The sequence below is a fragment of the Oenanthe melanoleuca genome, chromosome 1, assembly GCF_029582105.1.
Source record: "Oenanthe melanoleuca isolate GR-GAL-2019-014 chromosome 1, OMel1.0, whole genome shotgun sequence".
NCBI classification, from domain to species: domain Eukaryota; kingdom Metazoa; phylum Chordata; class Aves; order Passeriformes; family Muscicapidae; genus Oenanthe; species Oenanthe melanoleuca.
The window spans coordinates 94,470,114-94,493,915 of record NC_079333.1 but is presented as its reverse complement, the minus strand read 5'-3'; the positions used below and the strand labels follow the sequence as shown (position 1 = coordinate 94,493,915).

General features: G+C 42.3%; 1 protein-coding gene across 4 annotated transcripts in view; it reads left to right on the top strand.

Moving 5' to 3' along the window:
* The first annotated feature begins 15,457 nt into the window (after positions 1-15,457).
* GPM6B (glycoprotein M6B) overlaps positions 15,458-23,802 on the top strand; it is a 105,459-nt gene continuing 97,114 nt past the window's right edge. For 3 of the 4 annotated variants that reach the window (XM_056501589.1, XM_056501556.1, XM_056501562.1), the window contains exon 1: positions 15,475-15,643. In XM_056501589.1, the coding sequence (XP_056357564.1) occupies positions 15,640-15,643 (4 nt within the window). In that variant the 5' untranslated portion in view covers positions 15,475-15,639. Of the gene's footprint in view, positions 15,644-23,802 lie in introns of all 4 variants that reach the window. The other variant, XM_056501602.1, reaches the window with a different exon arrangement.

The following is a 23,802-nucleotide window of genomic DNA, read 5'->3' as shown; positions in this document are numbered from 1 at the left end:
TATAAACAATCTTCCATACTTAGAACACTTCAGTTTTGAGATGGCAGAGCTTTCTTTTAGCTGCTGTATTGTTTAAGGAAGATTGAACTTAGAGCAGGAGTGGTTTTAACATATGGAGAAGCACAAGGAGTGTTGACAGGACTTTCACAGCAATGTCAGGCAGTACCACACATGTATGCTGTGGTGCAAAATGAATGGGAGGGTTGCTGTATCCACTGGGGGAAAACCCTGTCACAGATTAACATGCATAAATTCTTCTGTTCTTATTTGAAATGTTTCCAGTGTGGTGATGGTGTTTTCCCTGTGCTGTTCTGTTCAGGAAAAAAAAAAAAAAAAAAAAAAGGAAGAATGGGTAGGGTAGGACTGGGCTTACTTTTCAACACAAGTTCCAGTTCTTGCTGTGGTTGATTCTTCATCCAACTGGTTCTGCTAGCAGAAGCAGAAATTCTAGTCTCAAAAAGTATTTGTAGAGACCTCATATAAGACAAACATTGAACTCCTTTCCTAAATCACATAAAATGTAAAGTAAATTTATAAAAAGAAATGTATATAAAGGAAATTACCTTGCCTTTGGTTCTTTTAAGTATTTTTAAGAGGGTTTAATATACTTGATATGCTATGAGGTTAGAAGGAAAGAGAACTGGATGAATTGTTCCCTAGGAACTATGTGCTAACTCCTGAAAGGGGGGAATACCCCACTGAAGACTTAAAAGTTTGCTGCCAAATAATCTCATTTCAGGGGATGGGCCAGCAAAATGGGACATCTGGCCAACTACTGCCAGATGTTTCCATTTTACTGGAGATTCAGCAGAGCTTGAGAATTCTGTGTTGCAGTTCTGTATCTCCTATGTAATTTTACATTTCTGATAAATATCTAACATAAAAGCATGTGATCATGGTGAAATGCAGAAGCAACTCAAAAATGCCACTTCAATCACCTGTAACATTCACTATTTTTGCACACACCTATTACGCTTCCTCAGTCGTGGGAACATTTTTTTCCCCCAAAGATACAATGTTCCTTGACTGGAATGGTGTTGTGATGCTGCAGACTTGATTCTTCCTGCTCCAGAAGGTTGCACCTTTGCTTTCAGTTATGCCAGCTGTTGGTATAGTCCTGCCCAAAGGGAATTCTTCACTTGCTGGTGGTACAGTTTCTCATGAGCTTTTCCCAGCTTCAGCAGAAGAAATTATACCCTGAAGTCACAAGTTGTCATCCAGTCAGTCTTGATTTCAAAAACTGGTTTCCTCATTTGTGCCATGCAAATCAGCCTTATTTTCAGGAGAAGAGTTTGTGATTGGTTGAAGATGCCTTGAAGATAGGAGAAAAATATAATTGGTCTTTTCTACTAAAAGCATTCTTAAAAGAAATGAGAAAAAAAACCTTTTAGAATTGGTGTGATATAAATGTAACATAGAAAACAAGCAATGATCTGTTTCCTGCAGAAAGAAAAATTGCTCACTTTTATGCACTGGTGACGTTGTCAAGGGCTCTTGTTCTTTTAGAATTATTTCCCCAAACAACAGCTGACAGCTCAGTGTGCTTGTGTGTACAGGCAACCTGAGAAGAGATTCAACCCTTTTGATGAGCATCATTTTCCCAATCCATGTTATGGGTAAGTATTCATCCTTTTTGACCAGGGTCTCATTAATGGCTGGCTGCAGACATCTCACACTTGGAAAAAGCATTAATAAAAAGCAATCTAAATTTCTGTAACAGCCTTTATGAAAGATAAACATCACATACATAACACATATGGATTTGGTCACTTGTGTCTTTTTCTTAGTAAAAGTTTCTCATTCATTACATGAAATATGATGTAAATATTGCTGTCTTCATCTCTTGTTGCACTAATAGCAGTCTAGCTCTTGGTGTAGAAATTGAGAAAAGCAAGACACAGATTCAGCTGCTTGAATTTTGAGTTTTAAGTGTGATTTTTGGCATGCTGGGCTGAACATTTTGGCTGAAAGAATTAGCAAAGGGCCAAGATTATTGCCCAAAATGTGAAATGCAGTCTGTCAAAAGGAAGCATCCCAACTCTGTTTTCCTTCTGGTTTCTTAAAAGTGTAAGCTCCTGGAAAATGTATTATTTGATAAATAATGCATAAATGCTGTGACAAAAATCTTTTCTCATGTTTGTGTGCTAATCGATCAGCTGTCTACCCTGTCTAACCTGTTGTCTCCTATGTTTCTGCATGGATAGTCCAAAGGACATAAATTCTTAAGGGCTCTTTTTTAGGTAGAATAGCAGCCTCCAAGGGAGTCTCAGCTGCTACTGAGGGGTGGTTATAGCCAGAGTGTGTTCAAGGCTTCACACCTCTTCCTATATTCTGACATAGCTGGGATTGCTGAGCTGGCACACAGTGACATGTGCAGAGGAGCTCAGGGTGGATAGGTGACAGACCATGACCATTTGGGTGTTGGAGACCTGGCTATCAGAGCAGAGGAGTTGCTTGGGCTCAGTCCATTGTTTGGAATTGGTCATACAGGCATCAGCCTCGACTATTAATATTGACAGGCCAGGAATGGCACAGTCTTGCTTGGCCAAAAGTGGAGGAAATCTTGCTTCTCTTGAGCTTGCAGGGAGTAATTGAGATTCTCTGTGCATGGATTTCATTACACAGTCACAGAAGAAAATTTTTCCCCTTTAATCATGAATCCTTGCCTAGTAAGAAGGCAAGCAAGCAGAATAAATGGAACATACATAGTTTTTGAAAAGAAAATACTTTTTAGCCTAATGATGCCAACACCACTGCTGGTTCCCTAAACTACATTGAGATCTTTTGCCTGCAAGGCCTTTTGAAAAACCAAAATACACATAACTGCTATACCCATGACTTCAGACAAAGACATACATTTTTGGGGAGGAAGGAATGAGAAAAGTGGAAAGGATTGGTGGAGATCTTTTCTGAATGAGAGTTACGAGTGGTTCTCCTTAACTTTTAGAGTTTGTTTTAAATAAAAGCAGCAATTTCTTGACTCAATAGGAAGTGAAACAAAAGTCTATGAGGAGCTATTAAAAATAAATTACACCACTGTCTTCAAATGTCCTTAATCTGGACTTTACTGATAGCTGGGAAGGGTTAAAAAAATACTGTTTTATTCATGTCCCCTAGATAGCTGCCATCAGGTGTTGGTATAGAAGATAACCAGATTTCTAATCTGTTTATAGGGATGTTTAGAATCTTTCCACACACTTCTGCTGAAAATGAAAATTGAAATACCAGTCCTGAGGTTCAGCTGTCTTACACATTCTTCTCTTCTAGTTACAGCAATCCCTCCTGTTTGGTGACTCAGCTCCACCAAGGTTTACTGGCATTGAGGTCAAAAGGAGCCAAGTTGGAAAACACGTAGTGCTAAGTTGTTTAATGTAATCCCGTTTACTTGTTATTTGGCCAAGATTCAGTAAACCCTTTTGGTCTAGGCTGGTACAAGCTGCCAGCATGAAAAAGTCTCTGCATTGTATTTCAGCAATTTTGATACTCACATAGCTGTGTTACTCCCATCCTTTGCATTGGACAGGAAAAGATCTCAGTCATCATGTCTGGTTTCTGCTACCTCCAGCAACCAACTTAATCTCAAACATTTCAGAAACTAATGAGGAAATTCCATTTCCTGTCACCTCCATGTCTGCTTGTTAAGGCTGCAGGGCCTGCTTCTCACTTGCACAGTGTAATAAAATACCAGGAATGTTACAAATTTAAGTTGTCCTTTGTCATCGTTGCAAAAAATGTAAATATGGTTACAGATTATGTATCTTGGTCTTTTTTAAAATTAAGATCCTGTAATATCTTCCCTGTGGACAGAAGGACTTACTGTTGTAACAGAAATAAATGCTTGAAGTATGTTTTTACTTAAGCAATAACTCACCAAAGGCCACGTTTCTGGTCTGTAGCGTATTCCATGAAGTGGCTGAGTAGTAGCTGAAGGCTCCCCTTTCACTGTCTTTTCATGAAAAGTGGTGAGGTTGAGCTAAAACTTCAGTCAGTTATGCTGCAGTGCACTTGAAACACACAAGTTTTGTCAGTTTCTCCAAACAGAATAATTCTTACGTGACTGCAGAATATAAATCTGAAATGGACTGTAAATCAAGAACAGAATAATAGACTGCATAATGGGAAGGTGGTAGTAGTTTACTACTTTTTATCAATTTTCTCTTCATGTGTTGATCAATTTAGGATTTCCAGTATTGCCAGACCAGACTGCACTAGAGACAAGAAAATATTTGTTGAGTAAGATATGACATTTTCATTGATACTGCTCTGCAGAGCCGTGTCAGCAGTGCCACAGCTACTTTGCGGTCCTGTTCTGGTGTCACTGCCCTGGGTGCTGGGGGCACACAGAAAGTCCTTCCTTGGCACCTCCTCAGAGAAACCCTGTAGCTGAGCATGCTCATGGCAGCTGTTTTTGTCATTATATCCTTGCCCTGTGGTCCTTGCCACCTTTGTCTGCTGGCTGCTGGACCTGGACGTGCCAGCTGTGCTGCCTTGTTCTGAAAGGATGCTGAGTGTGGGGTATGTGTGATGACATGATGGTCCCATGGCAACAGGCTGTGATATCATCAATGCCAGATGGTGAATTCTTTCAGGGACACACCAGAAAGAACAGCTGTGTTGTGCTATAGAAAATCTTTACTCCAGAACTGCTCTTCTCTGTCGCCACAGAAAAGAGAAAATGACAGACAAAATTTTCCCTCCTTTGCTTTTTCTGTTGAGCAGATCCCTCTCCAGGTCACTTACAGCTCCAATGTGAGAGCATAAACATGTATCTCCAGAGTGCAAAAGTGCTTTATAGAGAACTTTTAACAAGATTAGTTATTTGCCCTTCCTGAGTGTGTTTTACTATGCAGACCTGCTTTAGAAAGATGTCCTGTACTTTCTCTGTCAACAGCAGTTAAATCTTGTTTAAAAGCAGAATAAGAGCTGTCTTACTGTCTCTTCCATTCAATAGATCTTTTAGTCTAGCTGTGTTACTTGCATTTTCAAGGCTAATAAAATGAAATCTGTTTCTCTGGCATGGTTGGAGCTAGAGCTTTTTCGTGGTAAATACATTGATAATAATTAGCAGCACTAGTTACTTGTGTTTACTTTTGGAAACTGTCATTCCAGGCACAGCTTGTCGTGTGATAGTCCCCATCAGCATGACAAAATTGTTCACCTCAATCCAAGAAGATAACATGTCCTACTGGAATAAAACATAACAACTGCTTATATTGTTGAATTTTTAAAAATACCTTACTAAAAACTAGTAATTAAATTGTGTTTTGCTAGTTTAACTTCCTTCATTACAGGCTTTTGAAGTCTGAATTTATGTAAAATCATTAAAATGCTAAAAACGTTCAGCAGATTCTCAAGTATAAGACAGATTTTTTTCATTCTAGTAGGGTGCCAAAAATTATTATTATAATTATTATTATTATTATTATTATTATTATTATTATTATTATTATTATTATTATTATTATTATTATTATTATTTTTGTAAAGAAAATATGTCCAAAAATTGTGTTGTTTTTCTTGATTTTCCAACATTATTTTAATTTCCTGGTTTACAGGATTAAAATTTGCAGGTTTTTTTAATATATTTCTTAGCTGAGCAACCTTTAAAATGTTCAGTGGCTTATCAGCTGCATTTTCAAGGCCTAAAATACCATCTGAATATGTGCTAAATGTAGGAAAAATGCCAACACTGCCTCTCCCAACACTGCCACCCCCATGAAGCTACCTGAGATTTAATCTGTGCACTGTGATGCATTTTTCTGGTCACATCCATGACACTTGATATCTCCAAGAATCCAGCTGAGCAGTTTCCTGGGCTTCTCGTTGCCACAGTTCTTTCCAGCAGACTCTCTTCTTGCTCCCTCATGTTCTTTTTCACAAAGACTCCTTGCTGATTGTGTCCCTCCACCCCAGCACACACTGTTCTGCAGCCTGGTGATGCTCTCTCAGCTCCTACACTCCTGTCTGCCTCACACAGGGAGGGCAACAACTGTTGTCTGGACACTCAGTTGCCAGCAGAGCACATGAGAAGGACCAGTGGAAGTGACCAGATTTTCTGGTCAGTGCCTCTGGCACCATGAACAGTGAAAGCAGAAAGTACCAAGACCCTTCCCACAGCATTGCCCCTGGCCTGTCAGTGGGTAAGGGAAGAGTTTTCTCTCTTTTTCTACCTAAAAGAAAATTTCTTCCCTACAGTGCAAATGGTGGGAATTGTGTCACTGCCAGTTTGTTTCTCCCACTGCAGCCAATCACCCAAAACTTTTTCTAAAGTTGCAGTGCAATGAACCACCACAATCCTGTTGAACACTGGGAAAAGCTTTTGTAAGGCTTTCCCTAGTGGGAGAAACAATTGCTGGATACAGTGCCTGGTCTGCACAATCCATCTGTTAAATTTATGTGTCTCAACAGTACATCTCAGTCAACTGCACCTCCAAGGGCAAGGAGTAACTGTAACTTGGGAGCTCAGCCATTTGGAAGACCAACCAGCAACTGTGATCTATTACCACCCAGCAGATGAGGATGTTGCTAAGGCAGTTTCTCGATGTAAGAATGATTTTTATCTCTTTTTTCTCTCTTTTCAGCCCTCTTGGCCAGCTGGCATCCCGTTTTTAAATTTTCCAGCGGGCATTGGTTCAGTTTGGCGTGAGACTTCAGAGTGGGAGCAGTAGCCTATTTAGAGCTTCTAACACATAAAGACTGACTGGCTGGAACCCCAGAGAACAACCTAGCAAGAGGCTGACAAGGGCGCTTAGCCAGACTATCTCCAAAACACTATTGTTAAAAGAACCTGATATGCATGTTAAGTAAACATCAAATATGCAAAACCCAGTACACGTAACATGCAGATAATAGCATAAGGTAATGGGCCCTATCTCCAAATAAATAATAGCACCCTCATAACCACAGGCAGTTTCAATATTTTCTGTTCACTTTCAATGTCCTCTGGATGGGTCATATCTACAACACAATAAAACTCCCACAGGCTCCAGCAGGAGCTGGATTTTAGTATTAAACCCTGGCTAAAATGCAGGAAAGAAATTTCTCTTGCACACAAACAGACAAAAGCTCTAGAATAAATGTGATCCAGGAAGTTATTATATAAAGGCATTGATAATTTCATTTGCATATAAAATAATAACAACAAGAACGGAAGCTAAATTATCCCATACATACAGAAACCCTGGGTGTTCAGGATTGGCTATTCATTATTCTCTTGTCATATAAAGCAATTCAGTCTGCAGCTGCATTTCTCTTACAAATCCAATTCAATCAAGAGAACCGAAACATCATTAGCAAACCCACTGATTTATCCACCAGTAAAGTGCTGATACAGGCCTCTGTTCCTGCTGCTAATAAATTTTCTGCATAGCAGTGTTGGCTCTCTCTAGGGATCTCTCATTATTCCAATGACTACAGATTTCTAACTTAACCACTGGAATTTTTAAGCCTGAAAGTCCATAAGAGGAGGGTTCAAAACCTGTGGGAGTCATAGGAAAGAAAGGACATGACCCAAACTACCCAGTTGCCTCAGAGATGTGTTTAGATGTAACTGCAGATAGAGCAGCACTTGGTGCCTTAGAAAATTGCTGTAGTAGGACTTTTTTTCCCCTTTCTGAAATGCATTGTCTCCTGTTTTGCTCATCACTTCCTATTTCCCCCAGTGGGCTTGCCTGCAGAGCTTTGCCTCCCTCTCTGTACCTTTCCCTGGCTCCTGCTTGGTTTGTTTCCATAATTGCCAGCCTGCCAGGCTCATTTACCTCTGCCTCAGCCTCTGTTCTCCTGCAGAACTGCAGGGAATGCTCTGATAAGCCCTTGTAGATAGATGTTGTCTCCAGTTCCTCCTGCACATTGTCTAGCACCAGGGCTCTGGGCAGTCACCTCCGAGCTCATCACAGCATCATTGTTGTTACTCCATGTGCATAAGCCCTTAGACACTGTTTCAAGGCCTGGGCATGCACTTCTGCTTCCTTTACAAGGTGGTCTTCAAACAGTATCACTTCTAACAGCCCAATGGGTGTTAGAAGTAATGTTGTCTTCTGGGAATAATTTTACAAGCTGCAGTTTCTGTGGCTTCTTAACGGCCTTGGGTCATTTTGTCTGCCAGGTTCTTGTGATGTTTGGTTTGCCTGTGGCCCTTTCATCTTTTAAACACAAAGAAGCTATTTCCTTGGAATATTGGATGGCAGAATTAATGTTCTAGACTATCCGGCAATTTCAAAACATTCATGTTCAGCCTGGACTTTATTTAAAAAAAAAAAAAAAAAAAAAAAAAAAAGTACAAAAAGTAAGAATCCAGATTCACCTATGACAGTATAACGTGTTTAATATAGTTTTAATAAAAAGTTTTATTACATTCCTCACTTGGAATATTTTTTTTCTATTAGCTGAACATGATAACCAGGAGAACAAGAATCAAATAACACGAATCTTTAAAAAGTGTTCTTTATTTTAAAAATACAGGCACTCCTATCTATCTTATGTATGCTTTATATAAACAATAAAATTATTACCAATGTAAGATACTTGCCACTTTCATTTACTTTTTTATCTCTCCTAATTGAAGAGTAGATACATGTGGGTGACTAGTGTGTTCTGCTTTTATGTTTTAATCCTGTACTTGTGCATTTGCAAAAAATTACCTGTCTGCACTGAAAGTAGGAGGAAAATGCTCTTGTTTAGCATAGGTGTTCGGATGTTTGTTTTTTTTTAATCACCAGGTTTATTAGTGTAGGGAATGAGAAGTTACACTAATCTTCCAAACTCAACATTTAGTATCAAAATGTCATTTTATTATTTTTCAAGTTCCTCAGTTGCATTTATCAGGTTGGATTTTCTGGGAGGGCTCTCACTCATCCGACCAGAGTGGCTTGAGCTTTTTTACTCCTGAGTGTCGCACTTCTGGCAGATCTAGTGTGTTTGGCTTCCTGTGAAGTCAGAAGTAGGTGAAGCATTCCCATGATGTCAGCAGATCTGAAGCCACACCTTCCTCCCGAAACCACATCTCACAGAGCTGATGGAGGTTGTTGTGTCTTAGAGCCATTTCTGTTACCTCCCAGTGAAAAACCTGTAGGGCTGTGCCAGCTGCTGTAGCTCCCACAGCCCAGGACACCCATCCTCTGCAGCCTATCGGCACTGTGGGCACACCAAGGATATTACATTATTGCTAGCTAATGGAGTCTTTCCCGTCTTTCCTCCAACACATCACATTGTTGCCACAATCCACAGCTCTAAGTATTAGCCACTTGTCAGAACTGGACTGTACAAAGCAGGAAGAACAGTACAGAAGAAATAAAGCACACTGTGTGTGGGGAGGGCAAATCCCAACACAAAACCCAAACCAGCATTTTGGAATGTGTGTGAGTAGAAAACTAAAGCTGAGTGGCCATTTAGGACAGAATTTAACTCAGGTTTGTGATATAGTTTAAGGCATTATTCATGTTTACAGAGCAACATTAAAACCTTCTGTAATCAGTTGTGAGCTTGTACCTAATGACAGAAGTGAAAAAATGAGAACTAAAGTGAAATCAGCTGGCTGTTTCTCAGTCTCTACTGCCCAGCTAGAGCAGGAAAAGTGTTAAAATGACTCCTGCAATTTTCCTCCCCAGTTTTTTGAGTTTGGTTTTTCAGTTTGCAAAAAAGGCACCTGAGAATGTTCTTAAATGCTCTCTGTGCCTGCCATCAAAGGAGTTTTCTACTTTGGAAAAAGAGAGAGAGCCTTGTCTCAAAATGTACTTTGCCAGGAATTCTGTCCTGATTAGGCTGCCTTGGAGCATTTTCTTGGGAGGTTGCCATTCTGAAGTTGTTGGATGGCAGCCAAGTGTTCAACGCTCTCAAAATAAAGTCTTTTCCCTTAATTTGCAGTGCAACAGAAAACTGAGGTTAAACCTATTGATGCCACTGGAGGGTGGGACTAACATACATATGTATGCAATTATTTTCAGAATATTGCAATGAGTGCATATATGCTCACACAGAGGTTGCTCTGAAGTTGAATACTAATGTTCCTTGGGTATGCATTTTGCCCCTCTCTGGTTTCTTCATTCGCAAATTATTCCACATCCAAATCTCCCCAGTGATACTAATGAAAATGTTGGATAATCCATACATTTGAGTCAGCTCCTCCTAAAAACCCTATGCTGGCCTCTCCAGCCCACATGATAATACCTCACAATAGGAACTTAGCAAAGAATTTTAGTAAGTGTTTATATCCAAGCCTTCTAGACTGAACTCATCATCTCTGATCAATCTCAAGTGAATTTTTGAGCCCAAATGTTTTAGAATGAGGTATGTGGAAGAATGCCTTCATAGGATTATTGTATCATGATTCACATAGCAGGAGGTAAGACTTTTCTCTCTCTTACTTGGAGAAAGGGTTGTCAGCATTTTACATTTCACAGATCCATTCAGGAGGATGAAATGAGATGGGCTGCACATGAAAGGAAGGTTGTATAAACTCGTGTTTTTTCCTGTATAACACTCATCTGTTTTCAGATTGTTGGTGCACTCTTTGACTCACAAGTTTCTGCTCTGTGTAATGCTTTACTGAAACCACTCCTGCTCTCTCAGACCACATATTATTTTCTACATGGTTCCCTACCAGCTGTGGGTTATATTTGCGGCTTGCAGACAGAGAAGGGCATGGAAGCAAGTGCATGTATCCAGAATAAAAACAGCTTATGCTGTGATCTTCCCTCTGGTGCCCCCAGACCTGGATCTCTCAGGGACACTCAGAATATCCATGCACATCAGTGAAAAATTCTGTGGGTAGAGTAAGGTCCATTATGTAGGCCTAAGTAAAAGCAGAGGTCCTAATCAATATATTAATCCTTTGTTTCCAATAATATCTTCTAATTTTTTTTTGTGCCTCTAAAATCACAAAGCAATTCCACAAGTGAGTCCCACAATGGGTATGTGAATTAGAGATGAGTCTATCTTTTAACACTGAAGACGTATTTAGTACTCCATAATTAACACCAAAATTGTAATCACTAATTTTCAGATAAAATTAACTGTGTTGCATTGGGAAAAATATGAATTTTGCTGAACATATAATTATATATATTTTCAAAACTATCACTGCTTATATTTACATATTGAGAAAGAGTAGTTGGAAATATAACCTACTTGGTAATAAGAAGAAGTCTTCATTTTGAAGACTATTTCTTTCTTATACTATCACACCTGAATGTTAAATTCCAGGAGGAGTATCTACATGTTGGCTAAACTGTATCAAATTACTTCTCATTTTTTATCTTTCCCTTTCTCTCCTTTCCCCTAGATTAAACAGTGCCAAAGATCTGAACCATTTTATTCAACACTTTGCTGAACAAGCTTTGCAAACAGCTCTCTGCAGTGAGCATTAAAAAGTGGTGTTGGTAGCAGCAGTTGGAGTCTAAAGTGGATCAGCTTCACATAACAGGTACAAAAGACATGGGAGAGCATGAGTCACTTCCCTTGATCTACATCGAGGTGCTGAGAGGTGACCACACAGGTCATCTCTTCTTTACACACAGATATAAAGTGCACAAAGTGTACAAAGGGATCCAATTGTCACCTTACTTCTCTAGCATCCATGGCCTCTGTGAACAGAAGATCACATGGGAGAGAAAAACCACAGTATGCCTCGACTGTACATGGAACCACAGAAGCTCAATACAGAAAGGATGGCTGAACCCCCCTTGAGAAAGGCCTCAGAGAGCACTCACTGCAACTAAAGCCAGTTTGTATCACTTCTGATTGCCTTAAAGCTAAAATGCATTCATGGTAACATTCAAAAGGAGGCTGCTTTATGGGTCCTTGATTTTATAAGGCTTTGGAAATCCTCAGGATTTTTGCAAAAGCAGGGTAACACCCCATACACTCACTCTAATCCTCTGGAAATGGCCATGATTGCTAGCCACTGACAGTGCCTTTGTAGTAGTCAGATGGAGGAATATCATGATTAACCATCAGCTTCACTGTTAGCAGAGAGAGCCATGGGATAGGGCCTCACATACAGCTGATGTGGGAGCTGACTGAAACACACAACCATTAGCATATATTTTTATTAAACCACTGTCTTTAATGCACCACAATGTTTAGTCAAAGCTAAAACATTAAGTGGAAACACAATGCCTTTGATTCTGTTTTTAATTGGGAAGGTTTCCTACCTCAGGCAATCTGTCTAGTTAGGCAGCCTGAGGAAAGAGTGAGAGTGGAAAACAGAGACAAACAGATAGCAGCAGCTATCACACCATTCTGTCCACAAAAAAAAAAAAAAAGGATTTGTTTTAGAGCTAGTTCTGCAGTGGAGAAGTGGAGAAACAGATGGAGTCTGGTAAACTGAAACAACAAAAAAAGGCATATATATGCAAGGAGCCTTCCCTTAATCTAGAAATCAGTTTCACCACTGATTGGTGGAAATGGTCAAATACAAATTTCACACTGATGCCATGCTCTTGGTTACAACTAGTGAGACACCCACATTCCATCTTGCCTCTTCTTGATTAATCTTGAGACTGAAGTTAAATTTTCTTCTGAAATGACCTCCTTAAAACATCTCCAGTGAGGAACACACTGCTCCAGAATAGGTTAGGAGGTAATCCAAGCATATTGCTACAGGGAGTGAAGGTGTCTCTTAAAACACCTGGTATCATGGTGTCAGGGAAACTCTGCATATAGAAAAATGTTTGCAGATTGTCATCTAAACTATGGAAAAGGTTTTAAGCACCCAATGTAAACAATGACATTAATCAATGCAGAATTCTAACCTTAGCTTTCTGTTTTGTGGATCAAACCTGCAACACTCATTTTATAATCCCTTGATGAAGAGATTGTTTGGATCAGCCTGGCTTCCAGCATCATTTACAGCAGGCCTTTAGCCCTTCCTTACAGCTATCAGCAATAGCACCCAAGGAGCCATTCAAATCCAGAGACTTGCTGAAATGCAGCACACTTCAGCCTTCCTCCTCTACATTGTGTGCTAGATGCAACAGCAAGAGCATGGACCAGAATCCAGTATAAGCCTTTCCCAAACAGGGAAATACCTGTTTCTCCAGACATATTGGTTCTCAAATTAAATCCATTAGTTTCTATTCTTAGCAGAAATTTCAAGTATTCATGTCTCCCTGACCTCAATTGAATATTACAATGTAGTTTTGCTTAAGGAACCAAAATTTGGGTCAACTTCTCTCCTCACATTTCAGAGCCCAGGTAGCTCTGTGAGTGGAAATCCCCACTGACTGCTGAGCCATAACCAATATTTGGACAGCTGGTCTTCACTTTACCCTTTGGAGAGAAAAATGACCAACATTTCTGAGCATGGCAGAAAGTCAGTCCCTCCTCTCACTGCAGATGTGTTGATATGGAAAACTTCTTCTGCAATCCCTTAGGAATATCTGCCTCATACTTCAATGTAAGTGTGTAAACCTAGTCTGGGCAGGAATGACCAACTTCCCTTGAGGAACTTGTCCTACAGATTTCAGTGATGCAAAGTTCCCCATAAGTGCAAGTACAGTCAGAATTAGGGGACATTTTTTCTGATTCTATTATAAATCAAGCAGGATGCTGTAGGAACTTCAAATAATATAAATTTGAATTAAATTTTATTTTGAAAAAGAAAATTAACTTACACCTTCGCCAGCACATAGTGCTGCACACAGTGGGATGCTCTTACCATTTGTCTCTTGTTCCTGCCACATTTCAGTGCTATTTAGTGCCACTCTAGTTAAGGGTCATGTGCTATTCCCATAATTAATCTAATTTTTCAAAGGTGCATAGCTCATCTACTTTAAATCCCAGTGGGTCTGGAAGCAGCTTGCTAGTGGTCAGCTTAGCTATGATTTTTTTTTTTTATCTTTATAAAATGGCTTAGTCCATCAATCCACTATTGCCTGTTAGAGTAGAGGCACTTACTGCCTGATCCCACAGTGCTTGAATGGTGTTGAGCCCACAGACCTTACTGAAAAACATATATGTTCATTAATCAGTGCAAAAGCCTCAGATCTTTTTGGCCCAGGAGACTGTGATTTTTATGTTAAAGGAAAAGAAACCACGCATTAACATTGTAACTTTATAATGAGTGCACACACTATTTTGGGAGCAGGGGCCTGAATTTCCGTAGTTTGGACTTATTTCCCTGAAAATTGGTGTTCACACTTCTGTCACTCTTTTGCCTTTGAATTTTATTAATATGTTCTTAAGTAATCGATCTCAATTTGAGGTGAAAAATATAGTTACATAATTGAATAGATGAATGATCTATTCAATTGTTGATGATCATGGGAGGAAATGAAATATATCCTTACACTGCACATAAATAACAGAAAATTAGTGTATTATTATTGTGGCAAAGGAAAAGGGAAATGCATGCCAAGTACCCAGTTAATGTAAATCAGCACAATCTGATTGATATTAGTCACTGTAGACGCACTTATTCTGTCTAAAGCACTGGCCTTTGCAACTGAAGCAATCAAATTGCTCTAATGGTAAAAGTCCAATTCAGGAAAGCAACTAAACTGAAAAAGCTGACTTTGCCCTGTCGTCCATACCTATCTTCAGTGTCTGTGGAGGATCACTCCTGTGACACTGTCATTCTTACCTCCAACACGTCTAGGTAATGGGGAAGGGACTACTGGTAATCTCCTAAGGGAGAAGCCCACCGGTATGCCCCCGAACTACCCAGTTTGTTACTTCCAGAGTCCCGTTCACCGAATTTTCCCAAAGCCGAGGCACATTCCTCCCAGTGCTTAAAGAATGTCAGAGTCCCTGCGAGCAGGGATGGTGATGCTCGGCTGGAACGCCGCTCCAGTGGCGGCTCCCGCAGTGCTGCGTGACGCTGACAGCGGCGTGAGCGCTTCAGAGGGGCTGCGAAGGTAACAATCACATTGCTGAGCACGGCGATCGGCAGTAAGGAAACGCTGCTGTGCTTGAGCACACCGTGCCCGTGCCATGGTCACAGAGAAACGTGAAGGGGCAGGTGTCTCTGAAGGTCAAGGGTGCCCGCAGCTCAGGTTCCCGAGGTTTCCCAGGCGGGGATCAGGGGTGCAGCCCGGCCGCGGCCGCTCGTCCCTGGAGCCCTGAGGGCGAGTTATGGATGTGCCTGAGGGCGAGGGACGGATGTTCTGCTGGAGGAGCACGGAGGGTCAGGGATGCAGCCTGGCCTCAGCCGCTAGTTCCCGGAGCCCCTGAGGGCGGGCGGTGGATGGCCCTGAGGGCGGGCGATGAATGCCCCTGAGGGCGGGCGATGGATGCCCCTGAGGGCGGGCGGTGGAAGCCCCTGAGAGGGAGAGATGGATGCCCGTGAGGGCGGGCGATGGACGTCCCTGAGGGCGGGCGATGGATGTCCCTGAGGGCGGGCGATGGACGTCCCTGAGGGCCAGCATGTCCCGCCGGAGCAGCCGCGGGGGGGCGCTGCGCCGCCTGCCCCGTGCGGCCGGGCCGGGCCGGGCTCGGGGCGGCGCAGGCGGGGCCGCCCCGCCCCTCCCGCCCCTCCCGCCCCTCGCTCCCGCCGCAGCCGAGCCCGCCAGTGTGAGAACCACGGCCGCTGCCCTCCGCCAGCCCGCTCACCCGGCACAGCCCAGCACAGCACAGCCCGGCACAGCACAGCACAGCGAGCCCCTGCTCCGCTCCCCCGCTCCGCCCGGACCGCGCGAGCCAGCCATGGGTAAGCGAGGGCGGCTGCGGCAGAGCCCGCCCGCGGGGCCGCAGGGCTGCGGGCAGGGCGGGAGCGGGGCAGGTGCGGGGCGGCGGGGCAGCAGGGCAGCGGGGCGGCGGGGCGGCGGGGCGGCAGGGCAGCGGGGCAGCGGGGCAGAGGGGCGGCGGGGCGGCAGGGCAGCGGGGCAGAGGGGCGGCGGGGCGGCGGGGCGGCAGGGCAGCGGGGCAGCCGCCTGTTGAGCGCCCCGGCAGCGCGGGAGGGGGAGCGGCCGCCCCTCAACCCCCGCGCTCGGCGCCGCTGCCACGGAAACTCCGCGCAGGGAGCGGGACGGGCGCGGGAGGGACACCCTTCCCGGCGGGACAACGGGACCTGCGCTGCTCGCCAGCTGCAGAGCGCTCCCTTCCTCTGAAAATAAATCACTGATGTGCATGATGATGATAATAGTGCAGAATGCGGGATCTGTAGTTTCGGAGGCGGTTGTACTCAGCCGGCCCGGAGCTTCTCCATCCCGCGGTCCATCCCTCCGCAGCCGAGGAAGAGGCGCACTCGGGGGAAGGGGCGGCCGGAGCGGCCCCGGGTCTCTCCGCGGGTCTCGGTGCCGCCGCCCGGCGCCGGGACTGGCCCGGTCTGGCCCGCAGTCCCCTCGGGATAGAGCGGAGCAGGGGGTGCGCAGCCCCGCTTCGCCAGACCCGCGTCCCCAGAGGTGCGGTCAGCTTTTGCCGGGGTGTGAAGTTAGGTCGGGACTGGGGGGATAGCCTCGGGACACAGGGAGGAGAGTGGGGATGGGCAGTGCTGAGCACTCCCGTGTGCCAGGCGATGCATTCCGGTGTGAGCATTAGGGAATCCTGCGGGCCATTGGGATAACGGGGTGCGCTGTTCCCTCTGCAGCGGTGCAGGGAGTTGGGTGTGGGAAAGTGGCGACTTCTGTTCCCAGACTTACAGGGAGGGTAGCGCTTGTGTGAGTGTGTTAACAGGAGCAGGAATGGGACCCTAGGGAGGGAAAGATTCCAAGTGCATGTGGGTCTGTCGGCAGGCAGCACTCATCTTCAGCATTCCCATCCTTCCAGCATGGGACTTTTGGTATATGGGCTGCTTCCCGCGAGCTCTTTCAACCAACAATACGTCCAAATTAATTAAGCAGTAATGAAGGTTAGGAGGTTTGGAAAAAGAAAAGATAGAAAAATACAGCTGTATCTTTGGTCTGTTTTGCCACTGGCATGTTATTGCTTAGAGGTTGCAAGTGCTAAAGCAGAGCTATCAGTGCGTGCCCGAGTGTTAATATGCTCATACTGATGCTGGCACTGTCTCTGCTTTTAATTAAGAAGAAAAAAAATTAATTACTCAGCCAAAGCTAAAGGAAGCTGACAGAATTCCTATGGTTGCTACTTTGTTAAATTAATTCGCATCACCTAATTCCCTAATTTCTAAATGCTTATTAACTGGTTTGTTCCCTAGCTTAGTGAAGATCAGACTCCTCTGGTATTAATGTCTTTTTGCTAATCTTTTTATAAGTTTTCTACACCCCTTTTAGTTCACAGTAAAGTACTGATTCCTGTAGCCTCAGCAGCTCTGATGGTTGAAACAAACCAACCAGCTGTATTAGCAGCATTTAAAAGCTTATTTTTTGTTTCCATATTTTGATACTCATTTTTTAGACTATTCTTTTCCTGTGTGAAGTTTTGATGTGAAATGAAACTGCAAAGTGGGCAGCCTCTCCTCGATATCTTGCTATCTTCCTCTTAACTTACACTTTTGCTGGCATGGGTTGATGTCCAATAAATCTGGGAATGGGAAGGGAAGAGGGATAGAAACAAAGGAATGTTTTTAATGTCTTATTAAAAGAAGAGTATTGATTTCCATGTAAAATTGTTCTTAAATGTCTTTGCTGCAAAGTGTATGAAATTGGTTTTTCTTCAATGAATTAAGTTGCTAGCAGTTTGAAATCAAAAAGTGATTTTAAATCTTTGTGAGTGATTCACCTTAAGGAGAAACTCATCTTTATTTCAGTCCTAAAATCTTAGAAAAACACTAAAATTAGTCTTGAACATTGTGGGTCTGCAACAGAGTGTGAAGTATATAATTTATGTCCATAGAGAATGTGTTGTCCTGAATGTAGCAGTTGGGAAAAGGGGAGTGAAGACAAGAAAACTTTTCTTGAACATTTTGCTCATAATGATGATAATAACAACATAAAATTCCAAGGTCTACTGAGTCCCTTGCTTAGAAGCATTGTTGGATGACCAAGATGTGTTAATGGCAGTTTGGTCAGTCAGGAGAGGGGACTTGGAGCAGAAATTTTGTATTAAATACTTCAAAAAGAAGTCACAAAAAGAAGCCTTTGTCAGCTGGCGATCCAATCCCCCATGAATACAACGTTTTGTTTCTGTCATTGCATAAGTGTTGCCTTGGCATTAGGTAGACTGGGGCTGATGTGATTGTCTCACCAGGCCTTGTGTGGAGCCCCAGTGCTGTTATTGAGCTTCCTGACCTGATGGCAGGGATGTGTTTTACTGCTTCTCATTAAGATAGTTTGAGTTGTCCTTTCTCACACAAAACTTTTGCATAGGCTTACCCAGGCTGGTTTTTGTTTTCTTTTTTGGAGGCTGAGAGCTCTCTGCAGCCATTGTTCTTTGGGCTTTTGGCTTCCTCAGCACGTCTGGACACCCTATTTCCAACACCAGGTAGGGTTTGCACTGGCTGGATGGAGGATCCTCAGTAATTACCAGTGCATTTCTTTGTGCTTCTCCTGTGAGAGGTTCCACCCATGGGCATCTTGCATCTTGGCACATACTCTCTAAAACATAGTGTTTCATTTAGAAGTTGGTGAGAGGGCCTGTTATTTTACAAAATGAACAAAAAAAAAATGCAAAAAGTTTGGTTCCTAAATTTGAAAAGCACGATACAGCATCATTTCTTGGGAGCTGCATGTTTTTGTAATGTTACAATTTTTCTTCTTTGTACTCTCCAAACTGTTGCTTTTTACTTTAAAAAAATAAATGGTTGCAGCAGTGGGGTACATGTATTATATTTGGGTTGGTTGGTTTTCTTGAAAAGAAATATTGAGGAGAGCGCTGTTTGCGAACAGAAAATTAAATGATGACTGTTTTTATGTGGGTTTTAGTCCCATTTTCTGAAGCCCCATTGCAGGAACTGCTACCTTGTGGAGCCTAAAGGCCCAGGAGTTCCCAGAGGTATCACGTGGGGCCATCTCCTGTCCTTCACACCTTCTCCAGCACATCCAGCTCCGTCAGCAGTCCTTGCTTCTGTGTCCCCATAGTTCTTCCCTGCATCCCTTTCTTGTAGGCATTATCTTCAGGAGTTCCAGCTTAGGGGCTGTTGCCACCCAGAGAAATGGTCCTTGCTTTTACATTAAATCTGTCTGAAGTAGGTTCAAATATTCCCTAAAACAGGTTTTCTACTTATAAACAGCTGGGTGCTGAAATATTTTGTGTATAACATTAATAGTAAAATCTGATTAGCTTTGGTCATTAAGGGTGGCTGGATTTCAATTGCCTAGTGGTGTAGTCCATATTTTTTTAAATTGTACACCTCTTAAACATATTTAACCTTATTCTTATTTTAAAAAAAGAAACTAATATTCAATTTATCTTCTCATAAAACCTGTGAAATACAAAGTTTTATACTGCTGCCCTCCCTCTGTTTCCACAGCATATTTTTGTGCTGTTAAAAGGTACTTAATTTGCCTTCTCACTGTAACCCTTCTTGTCTAAGAAGGAGGTAGAGAAGAAAATGTGTGTTTCAGATATTCCTAGTATCTTAAACAATCTCTGTTTTCACTATATTTACAGGTTCTTCCTCATCCTCTCTTTTAAAGTATAGTTCTGTAATACAGGATATCTTCCATCCTGTATATTTATTCTATGTCTGATAGATCTTGAATTGTTACATTTCAAAAAAACATACTGGATGATAGATTGCATCCCTAGGAGGTCTGAACTGTCAGTGCTTGATTGCCTGTCTTTTTCAGAGGGTTTATAGAATTTTTTTAAACCAATTGAAGTCTCCAGGTGTCTTCTAATCATAGAATATTTTGGTTTGACCTTTAAAGATCAGTTAATCCAACCCCTCTGCTATGTGCAGGGACATCTTTTCACTTGCTCAAAGCCCTGCCTAGCCTGACCTTGAGCACTTCCAGAAAGGAGCATCTAGGGATTGGGTAGCCACAACTTCTCTGAAAATATTTAGTAATGTCTAAAGTCCTTACTCTAAAAAAATAAGTCCAATGTCCATTTTAGGATAAGGTGAAAAAAGTTTGAAACCAAGCCCAGTGATGCCCACTTCCTGGTATCTCTTTTTTCCTCATACAGTGGTATCACGTTGTCTGAGTGGTGCATGTTTTCATGAGCGAGGATTTTCTTTTCTCTGTGACACACAGTTGTTGAAGCCAGATGCAAAATAACTCCTCTTATTGTATTTCCACTGATAGTTTTTGGATAGAAATGTGTTGTCTTTTCAGAAGTGGGAGAACATTGTATGCAGTGAAATTTCACTGAAATAGGGCATTTGCTGAGGAACTGCTGTGTGTTGTTGCATTACCTCACTCCCCACAATAGCTGCTCTTCCCACTGATGGGTTTTTTTCCTGTTTGACCTTCCCCACGGGCACCCAGCTGTATGTGCCCTCTGCCTTTCCTCAGACATGCACACACCTGGTCCCCACGAGTGCCTGCCCTGCAGCTGCACAGGCAGCACAGCACCTCATTCCCATGATGTGCTGAGAGCTTGCACAGAGCCATGGCAGCTGCCTTCCTCGAGCCCACCTGCAAAAAACTCAGTCTCTTCATGGCCACACAGTGTTAATGTTGTGGAAGATGATGGAGCACATGGCATCTCGCTGGAGTTCGAGTCTGGTGAGGTGTGTGGCAAGGCATTTGGGAGGTAATTTTCCAGGGTTTGCTTAAGCATGCTTGTGGCTGCATTGGTTTGAGAGAAATCAAGATTCTTTCTGTTTGTCTGGCTGGTTCCTTAAGATTCATTTATGTATGAGTGCCTCTGGGTTTGCATTGGTGTGAGCAAATGTAAGGGAAGAGTTTAGTTCCATGTGGGTCATCAGAGATGGTTGTATTAAAGTGATGGGTCCCAGCTGAGGCTGCAAGCCTCTCTCTGCACAGGTGCAGAATCCTGTGTGGGAGGATTACTGGGTCAATACACACAGTCAGGTCAAAGGACAAAACAGACTCGTCACATCCATCTCATAAATTTGCTTCTTCCAGGTCATGTGCAATGTAGCCTGTAGCCCAAAGGAAGCAAACTTTGCTTGACAGTACCCAGAGAGGAATCCACATCTCCTGTTCCCTTTCCAGCCCTTATTCTGCAGACAGGTGTGAACTTGAAACAGCTTTGGTGCAGGGATAGCTGTACCAGTCAAAATCCTGTTAACCCTCCCTGCTAAACACAGCTTCAGTGGAGATGTCACCATTCAGTGTAACAAATCCTATGTATCACTTAATTCTTAGCTGTTTGCTGCTTTCTATTGCTGCTCTGTCTTGGTGCTTTGGCAGTCTTCCTCTCCATAATGATTTGTCTCTTGGGTTTTAGGCTCAAAAGCTTGCATGGGGACTTGTGGGTTGGGAAACAATTTACAAGCAACACAAAGAACTATGAGAATTCAACATCTTATGTTCTCCCTGGTTTTGGAGCTCTTTGACTAGCAGCAAATTTCAAAATGTGAATGGAGCTTATGTTTCATTAACAGCAGGATGTGTCAGCTGCAGAGCTATCAATAGGTACAAACCTCAGTGTCTTTCTCTGCATCACTTTTGGGCATGTTTGTTTTATGCTTTGATAGTTGTGTGCATGTCACACTTGGGAATTTTAGCTTAAAGTTATAGGTATAGCAAATGACTTTCAGAATTGTGTTTCTACTTTAATGTTTGGGCTTTTTTCTTTTGTCTGGGGAGTGATGTTGAAAAGGACTGTGGCTCAGAGATAGCTGGGACCTGGGTCATGAGCAAGACTGGACTTCTTGAATTGATTTGAAGTATCCAACATAAGATACAGCCTTCATAGTTTAGTTTGGGTTTTTTTTATTGTCTATTAAGTGCATAGAGCAATCGTTGCATATTGCAGCCTACAGCTCCTGTCTTTGAGTACCCTCCTTCAATCCCAATGGAAATACAAGAGTTGCCCTGGTGTAAACCATACATAAATCAGAGTTGGATTGCACTGAAGGCAAACAGGGCAAAACTTGTCCAGGAGTAAGGAAGCAGCTGGCCTGCCTTCCAGGTGCTGGTTTGTGGATAAACAGACAGAAAGGACACCTTGTGTTAACAATGCATCTGGTCAGGAGATCCAAACCCAGAGTAAATGATGGGAGTTCAGCCAGAGGAGGATTATGTTTTGAGTAGTGTGCTGGTTTTCTCAATATTGGAAACATATACTTGGGCTTATTGGTTGTTTTGCTGAGCTGGAGCAGTGGAGCCTGCTGCTGATGGCTAACTGGGGAGGAATCTGACTCTCTCATGCTGCCAGCAAGGCATGGCTAATAGGGACTCTCCAGTGTCTGGGTTTACCCTTTTAGTCTATGTTTTGCCAGCTTTCATGCTAACAAATTCATTGAGGCTTCTCAGTCCTAATGCTGAGTGTGTATCAGTGAAGCTGCTGTTGCAGATGAGCATTGTTTGCCTGCAGTCACCTGCTGACACCCTGTGGGAGCCCATTTTTCTTTTCTTTTCTTTTTTTTTTTTTTTTTTAAAATTCTGTGGGTTTTATATGTGTTTTCTGATTGGATGCAAATGTTCCATGGCATAAGACAGTGCTTTCATCAGCTTAGGGCTGCTTTTCAAAATTTCTTAAGTTCAAGGTTCTGTGGATTTCTGTAAGGATTTTCTGGAATGGAATCCTTGGCACACACCATGCCAACCAACACTGTGCAAGTCTGAACTGGAGCAGAGCACTGGCTGGGTCTTCAATACTTTTTTGTAAATCCTTTACTAAATTTATTAGTTTTACTAGTTCTACTTTATTAAAATTACTAGTTTAAATTTTCTTGTTCTCTGTGTTTTCTGTTTCTTATATTTGTAGTTTTCCTTTTTTTTATTTTTTTTAAGGAACAACTTTTGGAAGGTTTTAAGTGATTGCTACTTGTGTCTAAACTTATGCTTTTGTTACAAAAACTGTGTTGACATAAATGTCATGCACTTTCCCAAACAAAAGCATAAAATGATTTTTGTATTTGTTAAGCGCACAGCTGAAAATAAGTTTGCCACATGGAAATTCCCTTGTGGGAAATTAAATGCTTCTCTTGAGCTGTTTAGGCATGCATTAAAAAAAAAGAAAAAGTCATAAGGAAATAGAGATGTCTAGTGGGAGTATTTGGAGTTCTTTTGGTGCAGGCACAGGGATCTGCTCCAGCACATCTGTCAAGAACCCACGACTTGCAAGGTGTAAAAACACTTCATGTAACATCTGCTCACGCTCTGTGACAGGCACAGGTACAAAAGCCTTGAAATCTCTGAGATATTTGTCATGCCATGTCAAGGGAATGTATCAGAATCCAGTACATTGTCTGTTACTGCCTGCTCTCCAGCCAGTGAAGTTATTAGGTACTAAAACTGATAACAGCTACATTGAGCCAAAGTTTTGCATAAGTGAATGCGAGGAATGCAGTGCAGAGGGGGCTTTGCTATGTGTGACTGATGTAGCCCGTGTTAGTAATTATTTCCCTCATGCAATGTATACCTTCACTTCAGAGACATTTCCCCATACTGTGCTGAAATTGAAATGGTGATTTCACGTGCTTGGTAATTGTTTGATGAAAAGCCCCCAGTTCAGATTATGTCTGGAGACTTAAAGAAATAATGATGTGGAATGAAAAATAGCCAGTTAAGTAATTTTTGTTGGATTTAGTCTGCAATTTTGTGTTTCTCCCTTTAAATTATTTTTAAACAGTTTGAAAATGCCTGGTTTTCTCCTCAAACTTTATCTATGTGAAGCATACAATAGATACCTAATCTTTAACCTTCTCCTGAAATTCTTTGACTTTTTCACATTATCTGCCACTGATATGCTTGCAACACCATGAAAAACTGTTGTAATCTACCACATACTAAATTCCTCTGATTCGCCTCAGTGGAAACCTCAGGAAAGCAAAAAAAAAAAAAAAAAAAGAAAAAGAAAAAGAACAAGGAAGGAGTAAAAAAACCTCTT